We start from the raw sequence: 25,121 nt of genomic DNA, 5'->3' as shown, positions 1-25,121 counted from the left end.
GACTGGTGTTTTTACAAGGCAAAGAGGGCTGACAGGATAACTCGGGGTTAAAAGCATCTGCTGACAAACTTGACCGACTTAGATGCCTACAAACCACGTGGTGGAAGGAGAGACCCTCACAGCTTCTCCTCTGACCTATGCACTGCGGTGTGCCTCCTTCCCCCAATACATACATGTAATGGACACAGTGGAAGGTGATGCCACCACAGAAGGTACAGCCACACATGGAACATCAAGTCTTACAGAGGGCCACCAGGAGCTAGGGACTGTCCAGAAATGGCCCTAAAGGCTCCCTGATTTCAGATTTCTAGCCTTTGAGAAAGCAAATGTCTGGTTTTAAGCCTCTGAGTTAACACTAATCAGTCACCAAAGTCTACAGAATTCATACATTTGACCTATATTTTTACATAAAATCCGTCACCCCCTTTACTCTCTGAGGCTCGTATGTCACTCCACACATCATCTGGAGATGTCTGATGATGTCGTCACTGGGCCACGCATCATGGAAAGAACACAGCTTTTCTCTCACTGTTCGTAAAAATTTAGACATTGATAAAAAAGCCTGCTTTCCCAATTAATAGATGAAAGCGTATGAATCACTTTATGTTTTTGTGAGACATATGTTTAGCTTTGACTCCCTGAGGTCTTATTGAAATCATCGGGAACCTGGCCTCTGCAGTGTAATTTCACAGATGGCGCAGATTCCAGCCAAAAAATGAGGAAGAAGGGAGAAAGACTCAGCACGCTGCGCTTACCAGCAATAGGGTGTTCCCAGCAATAGGGCATCGAGGGGACATTTGGGTGGGCACTTCCAGAACACCTACCCCCACTTCTCTGCTAGACCCAGCAGGCACCTGCCTTTCTCAGGGCAGACTCCCTGTAGCAGCCTTAGACGAATATTGTTCAAGGTGACCTCTAAGATTTTGCTCATGTTTTCTCTGCAGCAGATGCTGCCATCTTTGTCAGGCATTTCTCCTGTTATTTAGTGACCTCCCTTTCCACAAAGTGGGTGATTATTGTCTCCCACAAAAGAGACCGATGGGGTAATCTGTCACGTGGAAGCTGAACTCCTTCGAAAGCGCAGTATGCCTCCAGTCCAACTCCAGAGAATGGTCGTGTCGAGACAGCGGCTTGATCTGAAGGTGCAGATGGACAGAGATGCCTCCTAGAGAAATAACTGGTGGGAGAGGGAAGGGAAAAGTTTAAAAGAGAATGGAAAGGTGGAAGGTGCCCTGCTGGGGGAATGGCTCTATTGACCTCCAGGCCTACAATGTTAGGGTATTTTCTGAAAGAGCTTTTGAAAGTCTAGAGCGTGAACAAGAATGGAAGGTGGCAGGGCGGTGGTTGGGCCATTAGGAAGCCTACGACTGGTTAAGAGTCCAGCTATGGCCAGCGACTCTGTTGATTGTGTTAGTAGCAGTGGGGAGGGGCAGGTGGTTTCACCTGCCTTCATAGAGGTTGATGTCCTGGGTGCTGTTGGTGGGGTGGACAGACAGGGAGGAGGAAGAACGTAGGACCCTGTCTTCTGGTGTGGGAGGGAGCAGGAAGAACGAGCTCATTTAGGGGGCTCCAGGGAAGGGGCGTGGCTTGGTTGTGGTCAACCAGAACACTGAAGAGGATGACCGAGAGCTAGCAGGTGTGTGGAAGCTGAGACACTGCAGGGAAAGCTTGGGGAATAATGAGGACCGTGGAACGGACTGGATGGAGCTGATTTGACTTTTATTTATGCACGTTTGCAGACTGCTTGGGCTCAGCTGCACATGTCACAAGGTTGGGGTGCTGGGCAGTTGTGGAGAACTGTCTGGTCATGTACTAGATGTTTTTGGGAATGCTTCATGAAGCTAAAAGCAAATGCATTACCTATGTGGCTCTAGGCCTGCAAGGGGCCTGTTCCTTCATCAGTTACCTCAGGACCAAATCATGAGACCCCTGAGTACTGCTACACAGCCGTGTGTTGCTGTGGCAGCTCAAAAAGCTTCTGTGATGAGTTCCACAGAAAGGGAACTTTCTCCTGTGGACGCCAAGTTTGACTCCAGGCAGGCGTCTGGGGAAATTGGGCAACACTGAACGCGATTCAGAGGATTCAGGTGGTCCATGATCCTCGGTCAGAGGATACCATTGTAGCCTCTCTGTAGAGGAAAGGTGGACAACCTAGCATGTAGGCTTGGAGGAGCAGGTGACCACCCTGCAGTTCCCAGGAGAGGACAAAGGAAGGGTTTAGTGTGTCACCTTAGCGTTGGGGACAGCAGGGGACAGATGTGTGGATCACTGGGCAGTCTGTCACCAAAGAGCGGTTTGAAGTTTGTCAGATATTCTCATGAAGGCTGACCACTTCCCAGCGCCGGTGTGAGTCTGGAGTTGAGGGTGTTAGTCAGCTTTCTGCCGCTGTAACAAACAGCCAAGGAAAAGCGTTATCTTGATTGACAGTTGGAAGTGTTTGCTCACAATTGCCCGAACCCATTGCTCGGGGTCTGTGGCGAGTGAGGTAGCGCCTCTCCCAGCAGGAGTGTGTCCAGAGCAAGACTAAACAGAAGGAAGAAAGGAGTCTCCACCCCCACCCCCAGGGCATGACTTAGTCACCTGACCTCTTACTAGGCACCACCTGTTAAAGATCCTCCAATTTCCCCAGAACATTGTTCTGAGAGCAAGCTTCAATGCCCAGGCCTTGGGGGGGGGGGGGTATGTAAGATCTAAAAATAAGCCCTTAATGAAGTGCTTTGGTATTCTTGGAAAAATCTGACTTATCAAGAGGGATGGGCTACTGAGAGGAGCCTTAGTACGTGAGGGGTGTTGGAACAGTGCCGTTCTGCCCTGGAAGTGAGCTTGCGATCTGTGTGCAGGTTCTCCTCGCTGCAGAACTGCCTGTCGTGCCGTGGAGCAGCCCTTCTTCATGGGAGGTGATCTTGTATCCCTGGGACACTTGGGCTGCACAAATGACCACATATTCTTGGGGGCAAGCTCTTCCCAGATGAGCTTAGTGTCTTTAAATACCAGGTAGGAAAACCACCTGGGGGGATCTGTAAGACCCTCCCCATCAGTTGCCTTCCCAGAATCTCTCAGGATCTCTGCGTGGTCCCAGTGATGTGAGAAAAGCCAGGGCCTCACTTCTGTTTTGTCCTTACCAGTTTTATCTTTATTTTCTCCCATTCTCCAAAGGTAGAGCTCTCATGGCATTAAAGAAAGATTCAGTGGGTCCCTCTCCAGTGATAAGCGTGAGAATGCTTCTTTTATTTCGAGAAGAAACGACTTGCGTCTGAGACGTTGCGCTGCAGTGGTGGAAATCTGATGCTGTGTGATCACTCAGCAGCAGACAGATTGGTGTGTTTTAAGTGTCTCTTCCAGGATTCCTCCCAGGCTGCTAGGGATGTCCCCAGACATGTCTGGCTCTCAGAGGAGTCCTGTGGGTACACGAGAGGGAGTCTGTAATTGCAGAAGTTGGGGCACTCCCCAGCTAACGTAGCAGACGTGTTGGCATCCTGCTGGAGTAGCTGTCTCAGCTCCCACCCACAGTGCACACCACACCAGTCCTATCCTGGAGACTCCTGGTAGTCTGTATCAGTGGGTGGATGATGTCACAAGGGAGCCGAGACTGTCCCTCCATTTGTGTCAGGGGCCAGTTTCCTGCTTTGACCTGAAACTCTTGTTGTTGAGGAAAGAATACTCTTGGTGCCGAACAAAGAAACACACAGACAATGCTCAAGTAATTTAGCAGGGTGATTTCTTTCTGCAAAAGGGGTGTGCTAGAATCCAGACTGGTTTAGCAAATGGCTTCCGTCTTTTCCCCCAAGGTAGGTGGTGACTGCCTCTTATCCCGATGGTGGGAGCTGAACCTCACAGTCCAGTGTGGCTGGCTAATTGGCACATAAGGAAGTGAATTGGTTTCAAGAGATTCAGGGCCCTTCAGATAACCATTTCTCTTGTTATTGACCAGTTGATTAGGGCGAGCACAGCAAGGTACCCCAAATTGGATGACTTAAACATTAGGATTTCTGTGTGTTCACATTTTCGTGTGTGTGTACAGTATCTGAAAGCCAGAGGTTTCCTTTCCTCAGGAGCCATCCGTCTGTCTCATGTTTTGAAACAGATCTCTCACTGACGTGGGGTTTGCCATTATGCTGGTCTGGATGGGCAGCAAGCCCCACATGTATGTCTGTATCTCCCTAGGGCTGGGATTGCATGTGTGTACTTGTGTCTCTACAACTGGGTTCTGGGGATGAACTTAGGTCCTCATTGTTGTGTGGTTAATAACTTTGCCAGCTGAACTATCGTCCCCTTTTTATTATGACAAAAATTTAGATACCTAAAAATTTGGAAGAATGACTTCACCCTTAGAAGCTCAGCGTGGATCTCAGGAACAGATATGTTGGTCTACATAACAACAGCTCTCCTGTCCACTCAGGGAAGTTTAAAGTAATTCCACATATGATCTCACCTCCATTGTGTTCAGGTTTCTGTAGGTGTCTTCCAGAGTCTTCGATAACTTTCTGTTGGTGTGTGTGTTGAATGCCGCATGCAAGTGTAGCTGTTTCCTTATCGTGTTGTTGAACTTGGCCCTGTGTTCTCTGGAAATCGGGTCTGATTAATCCCAGGTCCTGTTGATTTCGTTTAAGCAGTTGACAGGCAACAACACCAGGTGCTAGCCAACCCACCAGATCCCTCTCTGCTGTCCCCACCGGACGATTTGCCTTGCCCTTTACCCTGAGTGTGCATACCACAGGGGCCTGACTTGGGACCACGCAGGCAGCCGTCGGTGACCACTGCCGAACCATGTCAGTAGATGCAAGATGGCAACTCAGTGATTCTCTTGCTAGCTGAAAGTTCTTAACAAGGCACTGTAATGAGCAGTTTTTACAGAAAGGGTTAGCGCAATAATTGCTCCTAATAGTGGGAGATGATCCTTCTCTGTGACTGTGACTGTGGACCCATGGGGCTTCCCTCAGTCAGTGTTTTATAATCAATTGCAACCATTATTTTGATGCTCAAATTATCCCAAATTTGGCCCATGAGACCCTTTCAAGCTGTAGCTTATGCCCTTTGAACATCACCCTTTTAGTCTTTAACTATGTCCTTGTGGCCCGAGCTTCTCTTATATTTTCTATTTCAAGACCTGATATTGTTCCTTTTCCTAATAAGTCTTGGCTTTTTTTTTTTTTTTTAAAGAAATGTTTCATGTAGCTCAAGCTGGCCTTGAACTTCTAATTCTGGGATTATAGGTATGTGCCACCACACCAGGCTTTTAACCACCAAGCCAATTCTCTAGCCTCTAAAGTTAAAAAAAAATCATATTGGATTTTGTTGTACATTTTTAAAAAATCAACTCTGTTGTGACATAATTTGCATACACATAATTAAATTACACTCAGGGGAGATGTTTTGACTTGGGCTGGAGAGATGGCTCAGAGGGTAAAGGAGCCTCCCACCAAAGCCCGAGAAAGTTCAATTCTGGGACTCACAGACCTGGTGGAAGGAGAAATTACTCCTGAAAACTGTCCTGTGTGCTCCACAGTACACGTACGCACGCACGCGCACACTGTTTAAACAAAAGAGAATAATAAGGCCATCATGTGTGCCTACGTACCTGCACCACTGAACCCTCCTTAGCTCTCCTTCTCCCAGCATTTTTTCTCCCAAATGGCAGATGTCGCTGTGTGGACTTACTGTTGAGCTCTGCACTTGCCGGGGGCTCTGTTTATGCACATATTATGATTCGTGTATCTTCGCACCTCTTGGTAGATCCTGGATTATTTCCAGTTTTAAGATATTATAAGCCAAGCTTCTTGGAGCATTCTTGACCGCGTCTCTCTGTAGACTATGATTTTATTCCCTGGAGGAAGGCCGTAGGGATCTGTTAGGTGGCCCATGTAATGAGTGTATGTGTAACTGTTTATGAAATTGGCAGACTTGTTTATAAGCTAGTGCATAGCTTTGTGTACTCATTCATTGCTTCATGTCCTGCCCAGTGCTTACTGTCCGTAAATACTCATTGTGTCTTATTACCTTCATTTGTGTTGTTTTTCTTTGACTTTCTCTATGGTTTGACTAGTCATACATTTGTGTGTCAAAGTCAAAACATCTCTACCAGGTTTTTATTTCCTTCAGTTCTGCTCTCCAGTATGTGATTTAACTGATTAGAGTCTCTATTACACACCTGCTGTGTGCTAGACTTGGGGCTCACCTGCTACTGTTTATGAGCAAAAATGAAATGGGCGCTAGAGAGATGGCTCAGTGGATAAGAGGCGTAGCCACAAGGAGCCAAGTTCAGGTTCCCAGTACCTATCTTAAAAAACCATGCATGGTCAAGTAAGCCTATAACCCCAGTGTGGCAAGGGAGGAAACAGAAGAATGGCCACGCCTTGCTGGCCACCAGCATGGCTCCTGTTTCAGGGAAGAAAAGCCAGCGAGTGATAGAGGAGGACATCCAGCATCCCTCTCTTACCCCCATGAGAGCATAGGCTCACACATACACACACACACACACACACACACACACACACACACACACACACACACACACACCTGGGGAAGAAAAAGGAAACCATTTCCATGAGGCGTACAGGTGAGTTAAAGGGACAGTGATCAATGTCCACACATGGTGTGTCCCTACAGGGAGGCTGTAGGAGGCTAAAGCTGTCCTAAACAGATCTCACCTTGCTTTCCTAAGAAAAACATTCTGCGAACATGCTCCTTTTCTTCATACTGGTTGCAAAATACTTGGGTGTAAAATGCTGTAACTTCAAGGCTTGTACCAACAGGCTCAACCCTGGGAAGCTAACACCACCCACTGCGGGAACCCAGGGTTCCCAGGAAGCCTGCGATAAGCCTGCACTTGATCACTTGGCTTTAGGTGAAGTCTCAGAGCCTTGTTCCTTACAAAGCCATGACTGATTCATGCTTTCAGTGTCTAAAAAGCAAGCTGGATGTGGTGGTGCATACCTCTATAATCCCAGCCCTGGGGAGGCTGAGGCAGGAGGGTTGTTGAGAGGGACTGAAGAATGTCAGTGCAGGGCTAGAGTGTGCCACTCAGTGCTAGAGTGCTAGCGTGGCATGCGTGTCTCAAGGCGCCATTCTTTGCACTGCCAAACAGAAAATAAACATATGGTAAGTACTCCCCATAGCTCTTACAGCCCCCCCCCCCCACACCATGAGACAGCTCATACTACTAAACTTAGAGATTTTAGTCTTGTTCCGAGTTCCTGCCAGTTCCCTGACCTACAGCAGAGCACCCATGATCTTCAGGATGAGGTGCACAGGTATTGTGAAGTTTTATTGAACACTGGTCTTGTGAAGTATGCTTGAACAGTGTTCTTCCTAGAACAGATGAGCTCAGACCCCTTGGCTTTAGGTAAGCTGTCCCGTCAGTGGCTGCCGTAGAGTCCCACGCCTTGCTGTTGTGCACTCTGCAGCGTGTTCTCAGCGTGGTCTTTATATGCATTTAGAGCGACTCAGAACCGTAGTAGCGATGGGTGATGCCCTTAGAAAGGAATCCTGCGGAGTATTTTTAGCAACAGCATACTTCTTCAATTCTGTAATCGAGTTCCATGCTCCACAGCTTACTTCACTTTATAAGAAGACGGTTCTGCTCTTCCAAGGTATGCCATGTAGTAAATTATTACAGAAGTATGGATGACCTATTTTTCCGCCTGCCCATGACTTAAAGAAATCGCATCGGAATTACTCTGTACCTATTGTGACATGTAGCTTCTCTGAGAAAAACTCGAGGGTAATCAATTCTGTTTTTAGCTTGTCAGTCACAGTCCTGGCAGGAGATTGATGGCTCCCTAAAGTGAAGTAACTGAGGAGAATTTGATAAAGACTGGTTCACAGCTGTGGGCAAGCATATCGGAAAGCAGCTCGGGATGGCGCGCTCACTCTGGAGGGAAGTGGATGGAGGCTGTGCCAGGGCATGTTCTTACCCTGTGGGTCTGAAGGTATAAAAAAGAAAGGAGTAGTCTTAGAAACCAGAAGAGACAAAGTAGCTGAGCTTCCCAGTGCTTGCAAGGGACCATAGCTTACAGAAGCAGATGCAGCTAACCCGCTGTATCCAGTAGGACCAAGTATGGGATAATGTCCTGCTTCCTGGCTCCTCCCTTCTCCATGGCTCACTGGTGCTTTCCTTTAGGGGGGCCAGAGAGGAAGACAGTGAGAAAGGGAGCATGTGGGTGGATTATCTTAATGTCAATTTGGCAAGGGAAGGGAGCAGGTGGATCTGCTGGGCTCTTTGAGTAAGTTCAGCACAGATGCATCATGGGGGAACATGGCCATATCCACTGCAGTGGCCCCGACATGCCTTGAGGACTTGGTCACCAGTACGAGTGGGATGAGCGTGACTCCCAATGGTCAAGTGGGTCTTGGTAGGAGGCTTGTAAATATCTAAAGATCTTTCATCCCTGGTGATGTAGCTCAGTTGGTAGAGTGCTCGCCTAGTATACATGAAGCCCCAGGTTTAATCCCTAGCACTATAAACCAGGCATGGTGGGACACACCTATATTCCTGGAGACAGGAGATAAGAGGGTTAGGAGTTCAAAGTCATCATCATCCACATAGCAAGTTTGAAGTCAACCTTGACTATCTCTCTCTCTCTCTCTCTCTCTCTCTCTCTCTCTCTCTCTCTCTCTCTCTCACACACACACACACACACACACACACACACAAGCTGCAGAACCCCAAACTCTTTTCAGGTAAGTTCTGATTGTCTTTATTTTTAAACAGTTGATCGTTACCTTTCCATGCCTGGAGAGGGTAGAAAAATGAGAAGGCTCTCTCTCAGAGAAGGGCACCCCGCTCTTCCTTCCTTGCAGGGCCAGCTTTGTAGAGGAAGAGGACAGAGGGTTGCGAGACCTGGGCATCTTACACTCTAGGAAGAACTTTCTTGTGCTAGATGACCCTGACCTTGGCTAATATTGGTTGCCCACTTGACAGGATCTGGAACCACTTAGGAGACACACCTCTAGGCAGGCCTGTGAAGACCATCCAGATTGGATGAATCGAGATGAGAAGGTTTATCTTAATCGTTGATACATGTTCCTGGGCTGGGTCTCTGGGCTGCTCGAGGAGAAAGGGAGTTGTTGGCACAGGCATTCCTTCCCCGCTCCCTGACTGCGGTTGCTGTGTGACTTGCCGCCTTAGCTCTCTGCTGAGATGACTTTCCCAGCCAGTCTAAGCCCCTCCTTCTTGTAGGAAGCATTTCTTTCGTCCTGGCAATGCATAAAGTAACTAATCCAGACCCTGTCAAATCACCAAGACTAACTGGTCAAAGCAAGCTTTTCTTAATATGGTAAGAAAACTACATTCCATCCTGGAGTATACCATGTGCTGAAGGTTCTCAGGACTGCCGCGGGAGGAAAAGTCCGCTGAAGTCGACAAGCTGTGCTGTTGTTGACGTGGGGGGTTAGGCTGCACAGCCAGGGCACTCCAAGGGCCTTTCTGTCTTTCGTCTTCATATAAGATTGAGAACTGGGCTTCACATACGTAGGCATGTGTAAGTGCTGAGTTTGTATGTATGAGCACTTAAGTTGTCATTCCTGTCCTCAGGAATTGTGTGTGGACTCCCGCTCAGGGTGTGTGTGTCGTATGTGGGATATGTGTGTTTAGAGTATGTGGAGAGTGTTTGGTGTGGGGCGTAGTGTATGTTTGGGGGAGTTTTGGTGTGTGGTGTGTAGTGTTTGTTTAGTATGTGGTGTATGCGTATGTACAACAACTGGGGTGTAGTGTATGTGTGTGGGGTGTTTGTGGAGTGTGTGCAGTATGTGTAGTGCGTGTGTGGTGTGTAGTGTATGTGGGTGGAGGTGTTTGGTGTGTGGTATGTGTGTGTGCTCATGCGTGTGCATGTATGATGTTAGAGTAGGATGTGGGGTGTCATGTTCTATCACTCTCTATCTCAGTCCTTTAAGTCAGGGTCTTCGCTAAGCCTCAGACTGGACGAGTGGACAGCAAAAGCCCCAGAGAGTCTCCCTAGTCTCCCAGTGAGTCTCCGCACCCCTACCCCAGAGCTGGGGTTGCAGGCACTTGCATATGGGGTCACACCTGGATTTTTAAGGTGGATGCTGAAGATTTGATTTTACAAGCTCTTTATTGCTGAACCATCTCCCCAGCCCAAGTTGACTTGTGTGGAGGCCAGCGGTAGATGTTGGGGCTTCCTCTGTTGTTTTCCGTCTTGTTGTTGAGATAGGAGCTCACTGAATCTGGGGATTAATGATTCTGCTAGACTGGCTAGCAACCCAGGGACCCTCCCTGCCCCTGCCTCCCAGCACTAGAATTGTGCTTTGTGTGTGGCTGCTGAGGAGCAAACGCGGACCATCATGCTTTGACAGCTAACACAGCAAGCACTGTACACCCGGAGCCCCCTCCTCAGCCAATCAGATCCAGCTTAAACAGTTCTAGGTATTTTTGTTGGACTCCCCATTCCTCCTTTTTTGAGGCAGGCTCTCATGTAGCCTAGGCTAGCCTTAAATTTGATATGTAGCTGTGGATATCTTTGAACTCTTGGTCCTCTCGCTTCTGTCTCCCTAATGTTGATATTACAAGTATGTGCCACCATCCGTGGTTAGTCTAGATAATTTTGAAAGAACCACATTGGGCTCTGGCTTCTTTCTGGGTATTGCTTTTTTTTTTTTTTTGCACACATTTTTATAAGACATCTTCTTGCCAAGAGAATACAGAAAGCTTGCATCAGGGCAGATGTATACAAGCTGTTCCTACCTTCAGGGATGTGGTTTGTCTTGGTATTGCCCTTTATGCAAATGTGAGAGCCTTGGGAACGATACACACACAATTGGAAATGTTTGTGGCAAGGCTGGGTTTTCTCACATTGCTAACCTGGGGGTTGCTGGTTTGAACCCTGTCTTTGCCTCTTGCTGACCGTAATCTGGACCAGGTTTCCTTCCTAAAGAGCTTGACTTTTATGACTATAAATGCTTCAAAAACGTTCTCAAGTTGCTTCCTGTAGTCTTTGAGGTTCACCTGAGGTATGCAATCACTGTTCAGAATTTGTCCTCTAAGAGAGGTGACGTTTCTGCAGATAGATGGTCACATACCAGCAACACAAATAGAATACAGCAGCGAGGAGTAGAATCGTAGGAATTCTCTCTCTCTCTCTGTACATGTACCACATATTGTAATGAACTTGTGTGACACTCCTATTCTGGGATGTCCATTGCTTATTATAGTGGTCGATTTGAAAATTAACTGTGATTTTATTTGTATTGCAGCTCTCTCCTGCCTGACTGCGGTGTCTGTCACTGTGTTTTGGTGGCCTATCTGAGCCTTAATTTCCTTATCCCGCTCCTCCCACCCTCTAGGCTGACGGGGGAATTAAGTGAAATAACCACTGTCAGATGCTTGAGAGTGCGCTGGGCACATGGGCAGTTAATGTTAATGGAATCGCAGCTGCTGTTCCTTTGAAGCCCCCTTTGCCACCCTCATCGAAAGTGTGCGCCTCTGAGTTGGAAGCAGGGCTGAAATTTACTCGGCTTGGCAATCTGCTGAGTGCCTTCAATATTCCCTGCCTCAAATTCTTTAGATAATCTGAAATGTGGGCCGAGTTTTGGAAGCCTTTCTCGCCAGCCTTCCATTGGGGTAGCCAGAGTGATTGCCCGCTGTCAGTCAAAGGGATACGCCTGCCTGCAGGACTTCTGTTCTTTGTGCTTCAGGTTGCTCTGACTTCTCAGGTGAACCCAAAGACTGACGAACTAACTGGCGTGCTGTCCAGCCGGTCTGGCCGTGTGAGGACCTCACAGATTGTGCGCCTGTAGTCTAGGGGAATCTCCATGTGACTGGTATGGTTTTCACACCCAACACTCAGCAAACATTGATGCTGGTAGCCCTCAGCAGCAGGACCCACAGAAGTAGCATCCGTGAGAAGGCAAGGGGGTTATTAATACTGACAGCTTCCTTGGCTCTAATCTCACCTAGAAGACGCACCTCCTGGTACCTGTGTGAGAATATTTAGATTAGTTTAGCCCCGGGGCAAGTTTGTGGGGGATTTTTATCTTTTTACTTGTTTGTTGTTTGTCTGTTTGTTTTTTGAGACAGGGTTTCTCTGTGGCTTTGGAGCCTGTCCTGGAACTAGCTCTATAGACCAGGCTGGTCTCGAACTCACAGAGATCCACCTGCCTCTGCCTCCCGAGTGCTGGGATTAAAGGCATGCGCCACCACCGCCCGGCTGTTGTTTGTTTTTAAAGACAGGGTTTCTCTGGGTTGCTCTAGCTGTCCTGGAACTCTCTGTGTAGACCAGGCTAGCCTCAAACTCAGAAAGTCGTCTGCCTGCCTCTGCCTCCCAACTTCTGGGGTTAAAGGTGTGTGCCACCACCACCCAGCTGGGGTTATTACCTTGATTAGATTAGCGAAGTGGGAAACCCCACCCTGAAAGAGTCAGGCTCTTCTAAAAGAGAGGCACCATTTCCAGGAATTGGGTCCCGACTACATGCAAAGAAGCAGCCAAGCTGGACTCAAGTATTCATCGGGCTCTGCTTCCAGACTGTGGGCGCCGTGTGACCAGCTGCTTCAGACTAATGTGCCTGCCGTGTCTGCTGTCCTGGGTTGTACCTGTGAGCCCAGAGCCCGGTTTGCCCTGTCTTCTTTAAGTTACTTTTCTCAGAGTATTTTATCACAGACAAAAGAAAAGTAACCAAAATAGTAGGGGCTCTGGCCTGTTTGCCTTTTAAGGCCTCCAAGATGGGCCCCTAAGAGAGAAAGCATGCCCCAGACAGAGAAGGTGTCTTTTAAGTCACTGAGTATAGAAACTCTGGCCTCTACGCTTGGTCACTGCATGGTGAGCTATTGGAGAGCCACGTGGAGTGGTGTTCTGGGTAGACACTGCCCTTACCATAGAGTTCATCCATTCTCTTCCATTTCCTTCATGTGTTGGCCATAGATGAGGCTCATGTTCCCCTTGAAGTTTGGGACTGGCTATTTGCCCCCCTTGGTCCCTGCATTGGCAGCTCACTCCTGTTTTTGACTTGCCTGTTATTTACTGCTTCAGCTGTCCTCTACGTGGGTCCTGGGTGATTTCAGATCTGTTTGTGTAACGTGGTACCACACAGGGGAGGGCCATATGCAGACACTGTATTAAATAAAGGCTGTCCTTCACTGTTGGAGTGCCTGGCCTGGAACTTAAAGGCACTGGAAAGGCAGCTTCTCCTTAAAAGTGGGATTAGGAGTTTAGCAGGATGCTGAGGCTGAGAGCTGGATGTCTGCAGAGCTCAGGAATTCGCAGAAAGGTCTTGGTGGAGTTGGTGGAGGGTGTGTCTGTGGTTACCAGTGGGCCAGGGCCACTCCCTGAAGACAAGCACACAGCCTGATGACTTTGATTCAGAGCTCATATGCTGTGATTTTATTTATTGATTTATTTAAAGCAAAAGGCGCTAAGTGTCCCGCTTCCCTTGCCTTGCACGCCCGTCACTGGCCTTAGAACCTGGCCAGGTGCTACCAGCAGCTTTTAGTTTTGGAAATAAGGTGATCAAATTATATGTGCCAATTAGATAAGATCACACTGGAACATTTAAAAATAAATGAGTAACTATGGGTAACCAAAAGATAAAGTGGCCCTGGGAGGGTTAGTTGTAATCTATCCCGGGGTGTCTGTGTTATCCAGGGGTGTCTGTATGTCAGACTCCAGCCGCGGTAATTGTCCTCATAAAATATTATTGCAGTTTCTGAGTCACCTGTAAGCTGGTGGAGGTGCAGGAGAGAGTGCAAAGTCAGCCAGAGCCCAGCCCCTCCCCACTCTGCTTCATCTGGCTTCTTTATGGCATCCCTTCCTGGGTCTCTAAGTTCTAAAGTTAGCCCAGGAGTTTTATAAGTAAATGGGCGAGTGCTTATTTACTCTTCGCGTCTCTGAGCTTTAAGTCAGTTTACCTTTTCAGCTGTTAAAAAAAAAAAGGCGTGAAAAAAGGCCGTCAAATGCAGGACTTAAATTTTTTTGTAGAGTTTGTTTTATGTGTATGTGATATGTGGATTTGCATGCGTGCACGTGTGTACGTGTTTGTGCATGTGTGTGTCACAGTGCATGTGTAGATGTCAGTGAACAACTTTGTAAGAGTTGGTTCTCTCCTCTCCCCCCCCCCCCCCCCCCCCCCCGCCCCCCCCCCCCCCCCCCCAAGACAGGGTTTCTCTGTGCAGCCTTGGCTATCCTGGAACTCACTTTGTAGACCAGACTGGTCTCAAACTCACAGAGATTCAACTGCCTCTGCCTCCCAAGTGCTGGGATTAAAGCCATGTGATCCACCACCGTCTGTGTCTGGTTGGTTCTCTCCTTTGTGTGTCTTCTGGGCTTCACTCCATGGTCAACAGGCTTGGGAAGCAAGCCTCTCACTCGCTGACATCGAACAGCCCTCAAACATAATTCCATTCCACCGTGTGTCCTCTTTGTAATTTGCTTGTGGGTTTGAGGACAGCCTGGGCTACATAACAAGAAGGACTGTTAAATTTAGTACTGACCAATTTTATTACAAAGAGAACACCCATACATAGAACAGTCCATAAAATGTGCATTTTATTTATTGTACATGTGTGTGCATGTGTGTGGAGGTCAGAGGACACCAAGAGGGAGTCAGTTCTCTCCTACCATGGAGACCCAGGGTTTGAGCTCAGTGTATCAGGTGTGTCAGTACCTACTTCTACCTGTGGAGCCAGCTTGCCAATCTTGATTATTATTGTTATTTTATAATTAATTATTGTGTGTATGTGTCCATCCATGTGTGCAGATGCAGGCGTGATCTCGTAGGTTTGATGTTACTCTGTGGCAGGGACATTCATTGATGGTTGGTAGAGAAATGGCAGGGTGGGATGGGTTCTCGCTAGAGATTATTTTGATTTTAGTCAAATCTTTAAATTATTTTGATGTTACTGAAGTGTTAATGCAAGGACACACACACACACAACTTCGCTATAGATGAAGAGTTTGCATACTAGGCATGTAAAAGAATTCCTACCCCACCCCTTTCACATAGCCAGGTATGCAGCGAACAGGCGTCATTTAGGGGCTTGAGTGAGCCTCTGAGAGAGCTAGGAGCTAGAGTTAGTGTTGCCACGGAGCTCGTTAGAGGTGATTTCCATCTAAAGCCATGGCATGTCTATTGGCAGGAGTGGCAGCATTTCTTTTCTGCTACCTAGAGGATGCATGGCCTGCCAGTTTGGAATATCCTGCCCTGGGGCTGTCTCGTCCAGATCTCCTGCTTCCCTTGCTGAGAGGCAGGTCTTCCCTGCCTACAGAAATATCCTGGCTCTCAGGACAGTGTGTTGAGTGTGAAGAGAGTATTTCTCTTTTCTATCCCTCTGTTTTTGGTTTTAAAAAAAATACAAACCTCTCCAAACTATTAGAAAGTTTAGATGAATGCTCAAGGGATCTTTGCTTTGCTCTCCTCCCTCTCCCTTTCTCCCCTCTCCGTCCCCTCCCTCCCTCCCTCCTTCCCTCCATCCATCCATCCATCCATCCATCCATCCATCCATCCCTTTTCTTCGCCAGGGTCTCTCCACGTAACTATGGCTGTCCTAGAACTTGTTATGTAGACCAGGCTGGTCTCGAACTCAGAGAGTTCCACTTGCTTCTCTGAGTAAAGGTGTGACCTGCTACACTCAGCTGGAATGTTTCATCTTTTTTTTCTGCTTCTAGAATATGAGGGTTTGTTACAGGAAGAGGCACTGACTTCAAGAAGAAAATTCTCTATGGTCATTGTTTTTCTCCCTCCCTCCTTCATGTATTTGCCTAATTTCTGAGATGATTTTTCCCAAGGGCTTTGAAGTGTAAAGGTTTTCCCCAGCGTCTTGACTGCAGCCAGTAGAACTGCAGGTAGACCAAATGCTCCTGGTAGTGCCCCGTGCTGAGTTTTATCTTGGGTCTCCTCTACTCTCTTGAGGCCCACATCTGCATATTACGGCCATTTGTTAGAATGACCTTTCTCTGTTCTACCCCCACCCTCTTCCCCAGTATTGTGTAACTTCTCCTGGCACCAGAGAAGTTAAGAGGCTGGGTGCGGTTCTGTGTATGCCTTCATAACACTAGGATCAGGGAAACTACCTCTGAGATGCAGATGAAGAAATGGAATCCAAGAGGACAAATGGTGTCCTCCAACAGCCACCCCCAGTAACCCAGCATATCAGCAGCACGGACAGGAACCACGCAGGTATATATTCCCTTGCTGTTGGGAGCCTCCTTTCTGGAATGTTCTCCAGAGAAGCTTTGGCCTCACTTTTGGTCCCCTTTTATGGACACACAGTCATGGGGTGGTTGCCTCGCAGCCTCTCAGAAGATTGTTCCAGCCTTGGCGCTACACTCCACGCCGCAGAGACGTAGCCAGGAGCATCAGTACTTGGTGGCCGGGGCTGTGGGTAGCCAGCATTCCACAGGAGGAGAGGGCTGAAGTGTGCACATGCTCTGTGCAGTTTGATGGTTCTCCCTCAGGCCTCATCTTTTCCCTGCTTGATGGGCCTGTAGCCTCCTGGCCAGCACAGGCAATCCTTTATATTTTATTGCCTGCCTTCCTCTAGAGGTCCTGCGCTAGGAAAATGGATTCTGCTCAGGGTCTCTACACCTTGCCCAGCATCTCCTGCCCTGTTGTTCTGTACAAATAGTGTTAAGTGCCTGCTTCCAAAGGAGTCCAAGACAAACCCACTTTGCTCAGGCCATGGAAGTGTGTGTGCTGGAGATGTGGCTCACTAAAATCCAGATGCAGCCACAAGCTTGAGTTTTGTGGGGTAGGGGCTCTGAAGGTGCTGCTTCCACCCGCTCACCCCTTCTACGAGGGGGAAGCAGGAGTTGGGGAGAGGCAGAGAACCCAGCGTCTGGGGAAGCTGTGTTGTAGCCTGGCGGTCCCCAGAGGATAAAGTGTGCTGAACTGGTCCAGAAGAGAAGACTATTACCTTCCCCGAACCTGGGCAGAGTTTGTATGAACCTGGGTGTGTCATCCGATGCCCCTCAAGAAAGTCGAGTGTTTCTTGGTGACAAATGAGTGAACTAATGGTTTCCAACTTCTGTGTAAGAATGCCTCCCTAGAAGAGCACAGGGCAGAGCCACCCACCCCTATCCTAACCCCTGGCTCTGCTGCCCTTTTTACCTCTGCCCTCTGCTTTATCCTCTGAAACAGGCTTCTCCTCACCTGTCCAGGAGGGGTTCCTCATGGCCACTCTTGGGAGCAGAGACCTCTGACCTCCCACATGGTCGCCGGGCCCCGAGGATGTATGGCAACAGAGCTTGAGTTCTTTAAAGAACTTGGAACTCCTAACTGTCCTGACTGTGGCTGACTGGGGTTTATGTTTCTTCTACTTTGATCGATACATTCATTTCCCCCTCCATCTCCTTAAGCACAGTGCTTCCGATAGGCTGATGGAGAGTACCATCAGACAGCTATGTGTGATTGTGTCTCATTTCCCATGTGTATGTGGATGTGTGTTATGTATGTTTGGACGTGTGTTTGCATATGTTATTTCGCAGTTGTGTTGGTTTTTTGAAACAGGTTTCTCTGTAGAACAGCCCTAGCTGTCCTTGAACTAGCTCTTGTAGACCAGACTGGCCTCGAACTGACAGAGATCCTCCTGCCTCTGCCTTTCAAGTGCTAGTATTAAAGATGTGCGCCACCACCACTTCCCGGCTTTATTTCACAGTTTTAACAATTGCTTGCTTCTTTTGGGAAGTGTGTTTTTGGAGCACAGTGTTGACAAGATGGTCATTTAGCTTTGCATTGCCGTCATAGTAACAGGAGCTGATAATTGTTGTCCTGTTGCTACGTGCCAAGCCCTGTATTATCTCATTCATCCTTAACCACAGCCCCTAGAAGCAGATGCTGTTACAGCAGTCCCATTTATAGACCAGGAAATTGAAGCTCAGAACAGTTAAGTTATCTTGCCCAGGGTCACACAGCTGAGAAGTTGATATAAACTTGGACTCCAGTCTTCAGGACTCTAGTTTCCATGCCAACCAAACTTAAGGGCTACCCTTTGAAACACTGTGGAGTGGTTTGCTTCTCACTAACTATGGATCCACGGCCCAGAGAAACCAGTGGTAATAGTGGCCCTATGTGTAACACAAACACAAAACCCAGGGTGATAGGCCCTGTGGGGGACTCAGTTGATCAGCAAGGAGTGGAGATTGCACTATACACACTACACAGTGCAAGGCACAGCCCACTAATGATATGTGGTATCACTACTGATGAACATGACTTTTAGTGTGTGTCTGTACACCTCCCTTCTTTCTCCTCCCTGCAGGCACCCCGTTTTCCTGTCTCGGAGCAGCTGACCAATGATTCCCATTGTTGCCCCCCTCCCCCAATCCAGAACCTCAGCAGCCCCTCACCTGGGCCTTTCTCTTCCCAGAGCTATAGAGCTTTGAACCTGAATACAAGTGTGGGACTCTCGGGCAGCGGGCAGTCAGCTGTGCCTTTTGCACACAAAGCCTCCTGGAAGCGTAGCCACACACGATGGTTACATCTCTGCTTGCTTTTGTGTTGTCACGGTTGTCAGGGTGGAGCTGCGTTGTCAACAACAGAGACCGTGGACTTCAAAGATGGAAAGATTCCCTCTGGCCCTTTAAGAGAGTTTACCAAGCCCTATTGCAGAGAAGCCAGTTGGCAGTATAAACCTCAAAAGCCAGATCACTTCAGACCTGCCTTCTGTGGTCATGGCTTCAGCTACAGAGGTTGGGTCAGTGAGGGTACAGCAGAGGGACGATAAGTGGCCTGAGTTCGTGTTCAGTAGGGCTCTTTCCACCTCCTTCCCGCCCTCCCTGCCTAGCTGTGCTGGTCTCAAGCTCCACCTCCCAGTGCTGGGATCACAGGTGTGCAGCACCGCACCTGCTCTGTCTAGTACAGGAGACTGAACCCAGGGCTTCATGAATTCACGAACCAGCTGAGTTACACTCCTGTGCCCAGTAAATTCTTACAAATATCATAGCCAGTACATCTAGTAGACAGGGTCAAAGGTTATGCTTTCTACACCGTGTTGGCTATCTCTAGTCTTCTACCTGGTTAGTTAAACCAAACCACTGTTTTTCTTTCCCTGGCACTTTGAATCCATTTTTATGTCCATCTAGTTCTCTAATACATTCTAAAGCTGCATTGTTTCTCTCCCTGCTCCCCTTCCTCCTTCTCCCGAGCTTCTTGCTCCCCCTCCTCCCCCTGCTTCTCCCCCTGCCCCCCCCCCGTTTCTCCCCTTCTCTTCTTTCCCCTGCTCCTCCCCTTGCTCCTCCTCCCCATGCTCCTCCCCCTGCTCCTCCTCCTCTGCCCTTCCATGACACAGTGCCTGTGATCCTCATTGTGGATACTGGATCTGGTCCACACTTCCCTCCAATCCACGCATCCCTTGCACAGCAGTTGTCGCCTCACTTTTGTCCTTCCCATCTAGGATGTTCATTTTTACACGCTCATCTTTTTCCTCTCCGGAATAGAAGCTGCATGGTGGCAGCCACCTTTTTGTGTTCCTTTTTTTCCTTATATCTCCTCTATGGTGACTGAAATTGGCTAAATAGGAAGGGAGAGGGAGGGAAGAAGAGAAGGAAGGGAGGAAGGAAGGAGTGGACGAACAAACAAATGAATGTTGATCAGTTGTTAGTGAGGTTGGGTAATGTTGGAAACATCCCCAAAAATGGCACGTGAAAGACCTCAAAAACATTCAAGGTCACTGAGAGCACACGCTCAGTTCCCTGACATTTTAAAAGCAGGGTCTCTGACCACACTGTCCAAGCTCAGCTCCGATACCACATTAAGTATATCTGTTACTACTGCTAGGAGAGGCCTTAACCCTGGAAAGGGATGAAAAGGACGGAAAATTCCCTGCTACTGCTGTCTTAGACCCATGTTTGCTGACCGCTGTTGGCCAGCTCCCAGCTAGACCTATGTATCACCTTGTGACGTAATACACATATGCATTGAACATATACGTACACACAAATATCTCACAACATGTGACTACAGATATTTCTACTCTTCTGTTTGATTTATATTCTATTTCTTTAAAACAATCCTAGTTATGACCCATTACATTGGTTTCATGACCTGTTAATGCATCGTTGATTACAGTCTGAGAAAACAAACTTTAAAACGTTGTGCTCTGGTGCTAGGGAGATGGCCCTGCTGGTCAGAGTATGGAGACCCAAGGGCATGTCCCCAGCCTGCACGGAAGGATGCTTGTGCCTGTGCCCACCAGTGAGCCTGGCTCTGCGGGATTGGAGGAAGGTGGGCCCCTGGGGCTTGCTGACCAATTGCTAATCTTGACGCTCTGTCTTAGCCCAAAGAGGCAGAGTGACCAAGCAGAAGCTTCGCATCCTTGTCCCTTTCTGTCCTCTTTTCACAGTGCATGTGTCTTTACATATGCGCTCGCTCTCATTCTCTCTCTCTCTCTCTCTCTCTCTCTCTCTCTCTCTCTCTCTCTCATATTATGCCGTTCCTCAGGAATTGTCTTTCTAGCAAAGGAATTTGAACCTGAAAAGATGGATCTCAGGCTGACTGCCAAGTGCATTTTACGGAGCTGTGGGATGAGGGGTGGTGATGAGCTTGCAGAGAAGGTCTCTCCATCCGTACTTCTCCACAAGTCTGGTGGAGAACGGACCTTTTCCTGGTAAATTTCATTTTGTTCCCCCCCAAAATATTTTTGCTTCTTTTGTATGTTGACTTTTTTATTGTTGTCCATTGAGTTATCAGTGACTCCTCAGATACTTTTAATTAAAAAGATATAAAAACTTTATCTTATCCCCTATTGTTTGTATGTTAGTTTTCTCTGGAGTGGGTATGATGTGTATGGGTGTGTTTGTGTATGTGTGCGTATGGGAGATGGCATATATATATATATATACACACACACACATATATACACATACACACATATACACACAGAGAAAGACATACAATCACATAATATATATGCACATGTATATATAATGACGTATATATATATATGTGACGTGTCTTATTGTTTTGAATTCCTGAACATTTCATGGTACATGACCCTCACAGTTATTCCCATTAGGAAGCTCTGCATTCTTGTCTTCAGATGACATGCAGAGATTTCCATAAATGCGCTGACTCTTATTACGCAATATAATCAAATCACACCCCCTTCTGCATGAGGCATTCGGTATAATTTTTCCTGGCCTTTGAAACTTGAGCGCTCTATCTATCCCCTGTGCATTTCCGTTTCAGAAGTTTTTGGCTAAAGCACTTGAATCATCACATGAAACCAAAGAGGAGGCGTGGAAATGAGGTGTGCTGTCCTTTCCCACTGCCCTGAACCCCAAGGCCTTTGCTTTTACCCTAAAGCCATTAGAGGCTTTGACAGGGTGCATACCCAAGCAGCAGTGCATCGAGCTCTTCCTCTTTTGAATGCCTGCAGTTCTCCGTGTAAGACGCACTGCCTTTTGGTGTGTCACTACTCCTCAGTCAGTGCCTGTTTGGTCAGAAAACCAATGACAAAATCTCCTAACCTGTAACGTGCTGGCTGTCCCAGACCTCAGCAGAGTCCAGAGGATCCTTACGATTTCTTAGGAACCAAAGCCTGAGATTGGTAATGAGTAATAGTATATGTACTGACTAAATTTGGAAGCATCACTTTGATGATCATGATTCTTTTCGCAAAAGGAAAGTTCTAGAAGCTGGTTGTCAGTGGTGTTGGCTTCCTGAATAAAGAAGTTACAGTGGTCAGAGCTTGGTGTATAGGGTGCCTGGGAGGCAGATAGATAGAGTGGTGAACTTTTGTTAGAATACTAAGACTCTTACCAACATGCTGTTCAACCAAGTTATGTGAAGACTTTAAATTTTCAAAAACTCCTCCCATACCAACGTTGGGCTAACAAATTTAAGGTAGTGAGACATGTCTAGTCAGGCATGTTTTTTCTGTTATGATCTCTTCAGTCCCTTAACCCGTCACTTCTTTCTCGGGTACCCGCAGGCATGCCTCTGGGTTAGGGTTTGATCTCGTACCATCCCGGCGTTTGCCCGTCTCTCACCAGACACCATGCTTGTCCATGGCCACACAGGCCATGGTTATGTGGCTGCAGACTGCCCAGTCTCACTTTCCAGCCTTCCTCGCAGGAGCTGGATCACTTACTGGGGGATTGTTCGGCACAGATCTGGGGTTTATTCCATCTCGTCTTTAAATAGCATCACCGCCTCATAAACAGGATACTTGAGTTGGGGTTGGGAGAACCACATTCTTGGCGTATGCTTGCTTACCCCAGAAGGCTGGTTGCTCTTTGTTGAGGGTTTTTTTCAGGTGAAAGATTAAACTGTCCCTGCCTTGAAAGCCATCTTGGTGAGAACAGAGGCCCTTAGGCTCCTGCTGCTGGGACTGTCTCCTTGCAGAAGTGTTTCTTCTATTGTGTGTTGACTATGGCCTTCCCCACACCTGTGCTGGTCCCCTGGCCAAGGGCTCAACTGGGAGCCTTTGATGAAGAGGGTTAGGCCAGTCCTCCCACCGTGGGAAGAGCTAACTTGCTTTGGTGGCTTCTTTTATGTCAGTGTAGTTTGGTAACTCATTGTCTTCCCAGCCCTCTCCACACCTCACCTTTCTTTAAAGTACACCAGCCAGCTTTTTCCATAGGAAGAGATGGAGGATCAAGGACCCGTTCTGCTTGGAAAGGCTGGGTCAAGCCCTTCAAACTCTACCACACTTAAAAATGTGAGCATGGAAAGAAAGGCTGGGGGAAAGTTGATGACTTTCAGGTCTTTACTTGCCCAGATGATTAAGCCCTGCGTGTATGTCTTTAGCATAAATGTTCTGGGCCCCGGCGACTGGGCTGTGGCCTTTGTAGTCCTCTCCTGTCCCCAGTACACCAGGAAGAGTTCATTCTAGTTGCTCTGATGTTCCTGAGGCTTGAGGATTATTTTAACACTCGCCGTGAATGCATAAGGCTTGTGAGAGCTATTTGGTGAAGTGATAACTGAAATACAGAACTAAAAATAAATAAATAAATAAAATTCTCAAAGATTTTTGGACTGGCTTAGCTTTAGTGGTCTTTTGGTTCTTGTGTTAGTTCCTGTGTTAGTTACAAGGTTTTCTCGTTTGTTTTTCTAAACTTTGGAAGACACCGCCAGGCTTCCTGGAGGAGAGCAGTGAGGGAAACTCTAAGGGACAGGGTTGGGTGGCTCTTTTAGCTTCTTTTCTTTGCAAATCAGCAAATATTTAGAAGTGACCTCATCAAATGGTTTGGGTACCCTGGCCCACTTGGAAGCGGGGTAGTGAAAGTGCTGTTCCAGGTACCACTTAAGTGCCCCCCCCCCATCCACTTTTAAAGCAAAATGCTGATCTTTAACCAGTTGCCTCCAGCCTGCCCAAAAGTGGCCTTCGGGGCGGAAGCTTCCTTTCCCCCACAGGGAACAGCTTTAGCCAATTTACACTTTTTAAAGTGTGACCTCTCCTAAAGATTCCTAGAGACTGGAGCGGATTGCTGTGAATGGAAGTGTCCCCGGTTGTCCCTTAGACCTGTGTCCCCTCCCCTGATGCCACCCCCCAATAAAAATATAAAAATGCATTGGATTCTGGATTAGGTTTGCTTTTGTTGTCTGAAGTCTTTTGTTTCTTGGGGGAAGGAAATTATAAATTCCATTGCAAGCATAAATGTTCTTTTGTGTGCAAGTTTGAGGGGGGGCAAAAACACTGAGTGGCTTACTTTTCTGTTCTTGTAAGATCGTGCCAGTACACTGTGGTTGAGAACAGCTGGGAGCTTAAGAGCAGAAATGAAGCGTGGAGGTTGTCTCAGTGCTCTTAACGTGAATGCCAGCCAAATTATAGAATTTGGAAGAGAATATGTATTTTCTTCCAAATTCATACTGAAAAATAAGGGATTCTTGTATTTGGGTAGCTCAGATGTGCACATTGAGCTATTGTATCAGCACGGTCTGGTAGCAACATGTTCCTCTGGTTTGTCCAGCTCGGTGAGAAGAAGGTACGAGCCCTTTATGGTCTCCTGTTGTCAGAGGACAACATTTATGCCTGGGAAATTGTTAACAAATAACAGGAGGCTTTTAAGAGTAACTATAGTATAGCTATGTATTTGCCTACTGCAAAATACCCTGTGCTGTGTTGATATAATTAATCATATTGTATTAATATGTTTTTATTTTAATTTTTCTTTGCAGAGTATTGGGAAAGGGTCATTGTGGTGCATAGACCCAGAGTATAGACAAAACCTAATTCAGGCTTTGAAAAAGACACCCTACCACCCACCTCCCACCCCTCAGGCTTATCAAAGGTAAGTAAATTGGACTATCTGATTTTTTTTTTTTTAAGTCTCCTGGAATTGTGTTAGTCTAGAAGAGTCAGGCTCTAAAACTAATTTAGTAGGCTGTGTGAGATTTTTAAAAATAACTGCAATAAATGAGAAAAAAATTTAAGTATGATTAGGAGGTACATCCATTGATGTATTTCCTTCAAACCTTACCATGTCTCTGCTCCAGGGAGTGTGTCTTCAGGCTTCCCGGTAGGTAGAATAATGTCTTCCTCGGTAGGCATTTACAGAGGAACGTTGACAGCTTCCATGTTTCTGTGTGTCACATTTTGTTGGGGTACAAGCGGCAAGGCATACAGGTGATCCCACCTTTCCATAGCCTGACTGTGCAGATGTTGAGAGAGAAGGCCCACTCGCTTGTTGTCATCCCGTTTCCATGTAGACAGGCTCCTGAGTGATGGGTTTGTTGTGGTTACTAAGTGTTTGCCTTGAGAGCAGTGGCCACTTTTCCTCCTCATGTGTCTGTTTGCCATGGGATTGAGGTCACGAGTGCGTTTTTACAAATATGTAATGGGGGCTGGTTAAGTAAATTGTCACGGTTTGAAGAAGCACGTTCATATGAGATTAGAAGAAAGGGCCATACAGAACAAAGAACCAGATTTCAAAGTGTGGCGTCTTAGCTATTCATGGTGCTTGGATTTGTCATCAATCCTACCAAGAAAGTTGTTGAAATTTGTTTTGTTTATTCATGTGTCTGTGTTTATATCTGTGTAGCATTTGTGTGCTTGCTGTCTGGAGTCTGGAGGCGGACACTGCATCCTCTGGAACTGGAGTTAGAGATGGTTTGAGCCACCGTGTCAGTGCTGGGAATTGAACTTGGGTCCTCTGGAAGAGCAGCCACGCTCTTAATCGTTGATCCCTCTTTCCAGTCCTCCTACCAAGAAATTCTAAAAGACATGCAGCAACGTT

The 25,121-nt window shown here is 47.4% G+C and overlaps 1 protein-coding gene and 1 long non-coding RNA gene across 14 annotated transcripts in view; one reads left to right on the top strand and one right to left on the bottom strand.

Moving 5' to 3' along the window:
• Foxn3 (forkhead box N3) overlaps positions 1–25,121 on the top strand; it is a 370,445-nt gene that overhangs the window by 195,683 nt on the left and 149,641 nt on the right. For all 11 annotated transcript variants that reach the window (XM_050151430.1, XM_050151427.1, XM_050151429.1 and 8 more), the window contains one exon: positions 24,064–24,176. In XM_050151430.1, the coding sequence (XP_050007387.1) occupies positions 24,064–24,176 (113 nt within the window). The remainder of the gene's footprint in view (positions 1–24,063; positions 24,177–25,121) is intronic.
• LOC126507204 (uncharacterized) lies at positions 1,048–24,525 on the bottom strand. Of its 3 annotated transcripts, none has more exons than XR_007593457.1 (9): positions 24,366–24,525; positions 7,210–7,922; positions 6,934–7,073; positions 5,659–5,824; positions 4,713–4,832; positions 4,433–4,592; positions 3,123–3,398; positions 2,230–2,385; positions 1,048–1,177 (listed from the first exon to the last, which is right to left on the bottom strand). It is a non-coding gene; the product is annotated as an uncharacterized lncRNA (long non-coding RNA). The 3 variants fall into 3 exon arrangements; XR_007593455.1 differs by lacking the exon at positions 1,048–1,177 and adding an exon at positions 2,005–2,129; XR_007593456.1 differs by lacking the exon at positions 1,048–1,177 and adding an exon at positions 2,005–2,129 and having other exon boundaries at positions 4,433–4,562.

The sequence above is a fragment of the Alexandromys fortis genome, unplaced genomic scaffold, assembly GCF_014885135.2.
Source record: "Alexandromys fortis isolate MF-2015 unplaced genomic scaffold, M_Fortis_MF-2015_v1.1 scaffold_63, whole genome shotgun sequence".
NCBI classification, from domain to species: domain Eukaryota; kingdom Metazoa; phylum Chordata; class Mammalia; order Rodentia; family Cricetidae; genus Alexandromys; species Alexandromys fortis.
The sequence above is the reverse complement of the archived record's forward strand: the minus strand, read 5'-3'. Positions and strand labels throughout refer to the sequence as shown.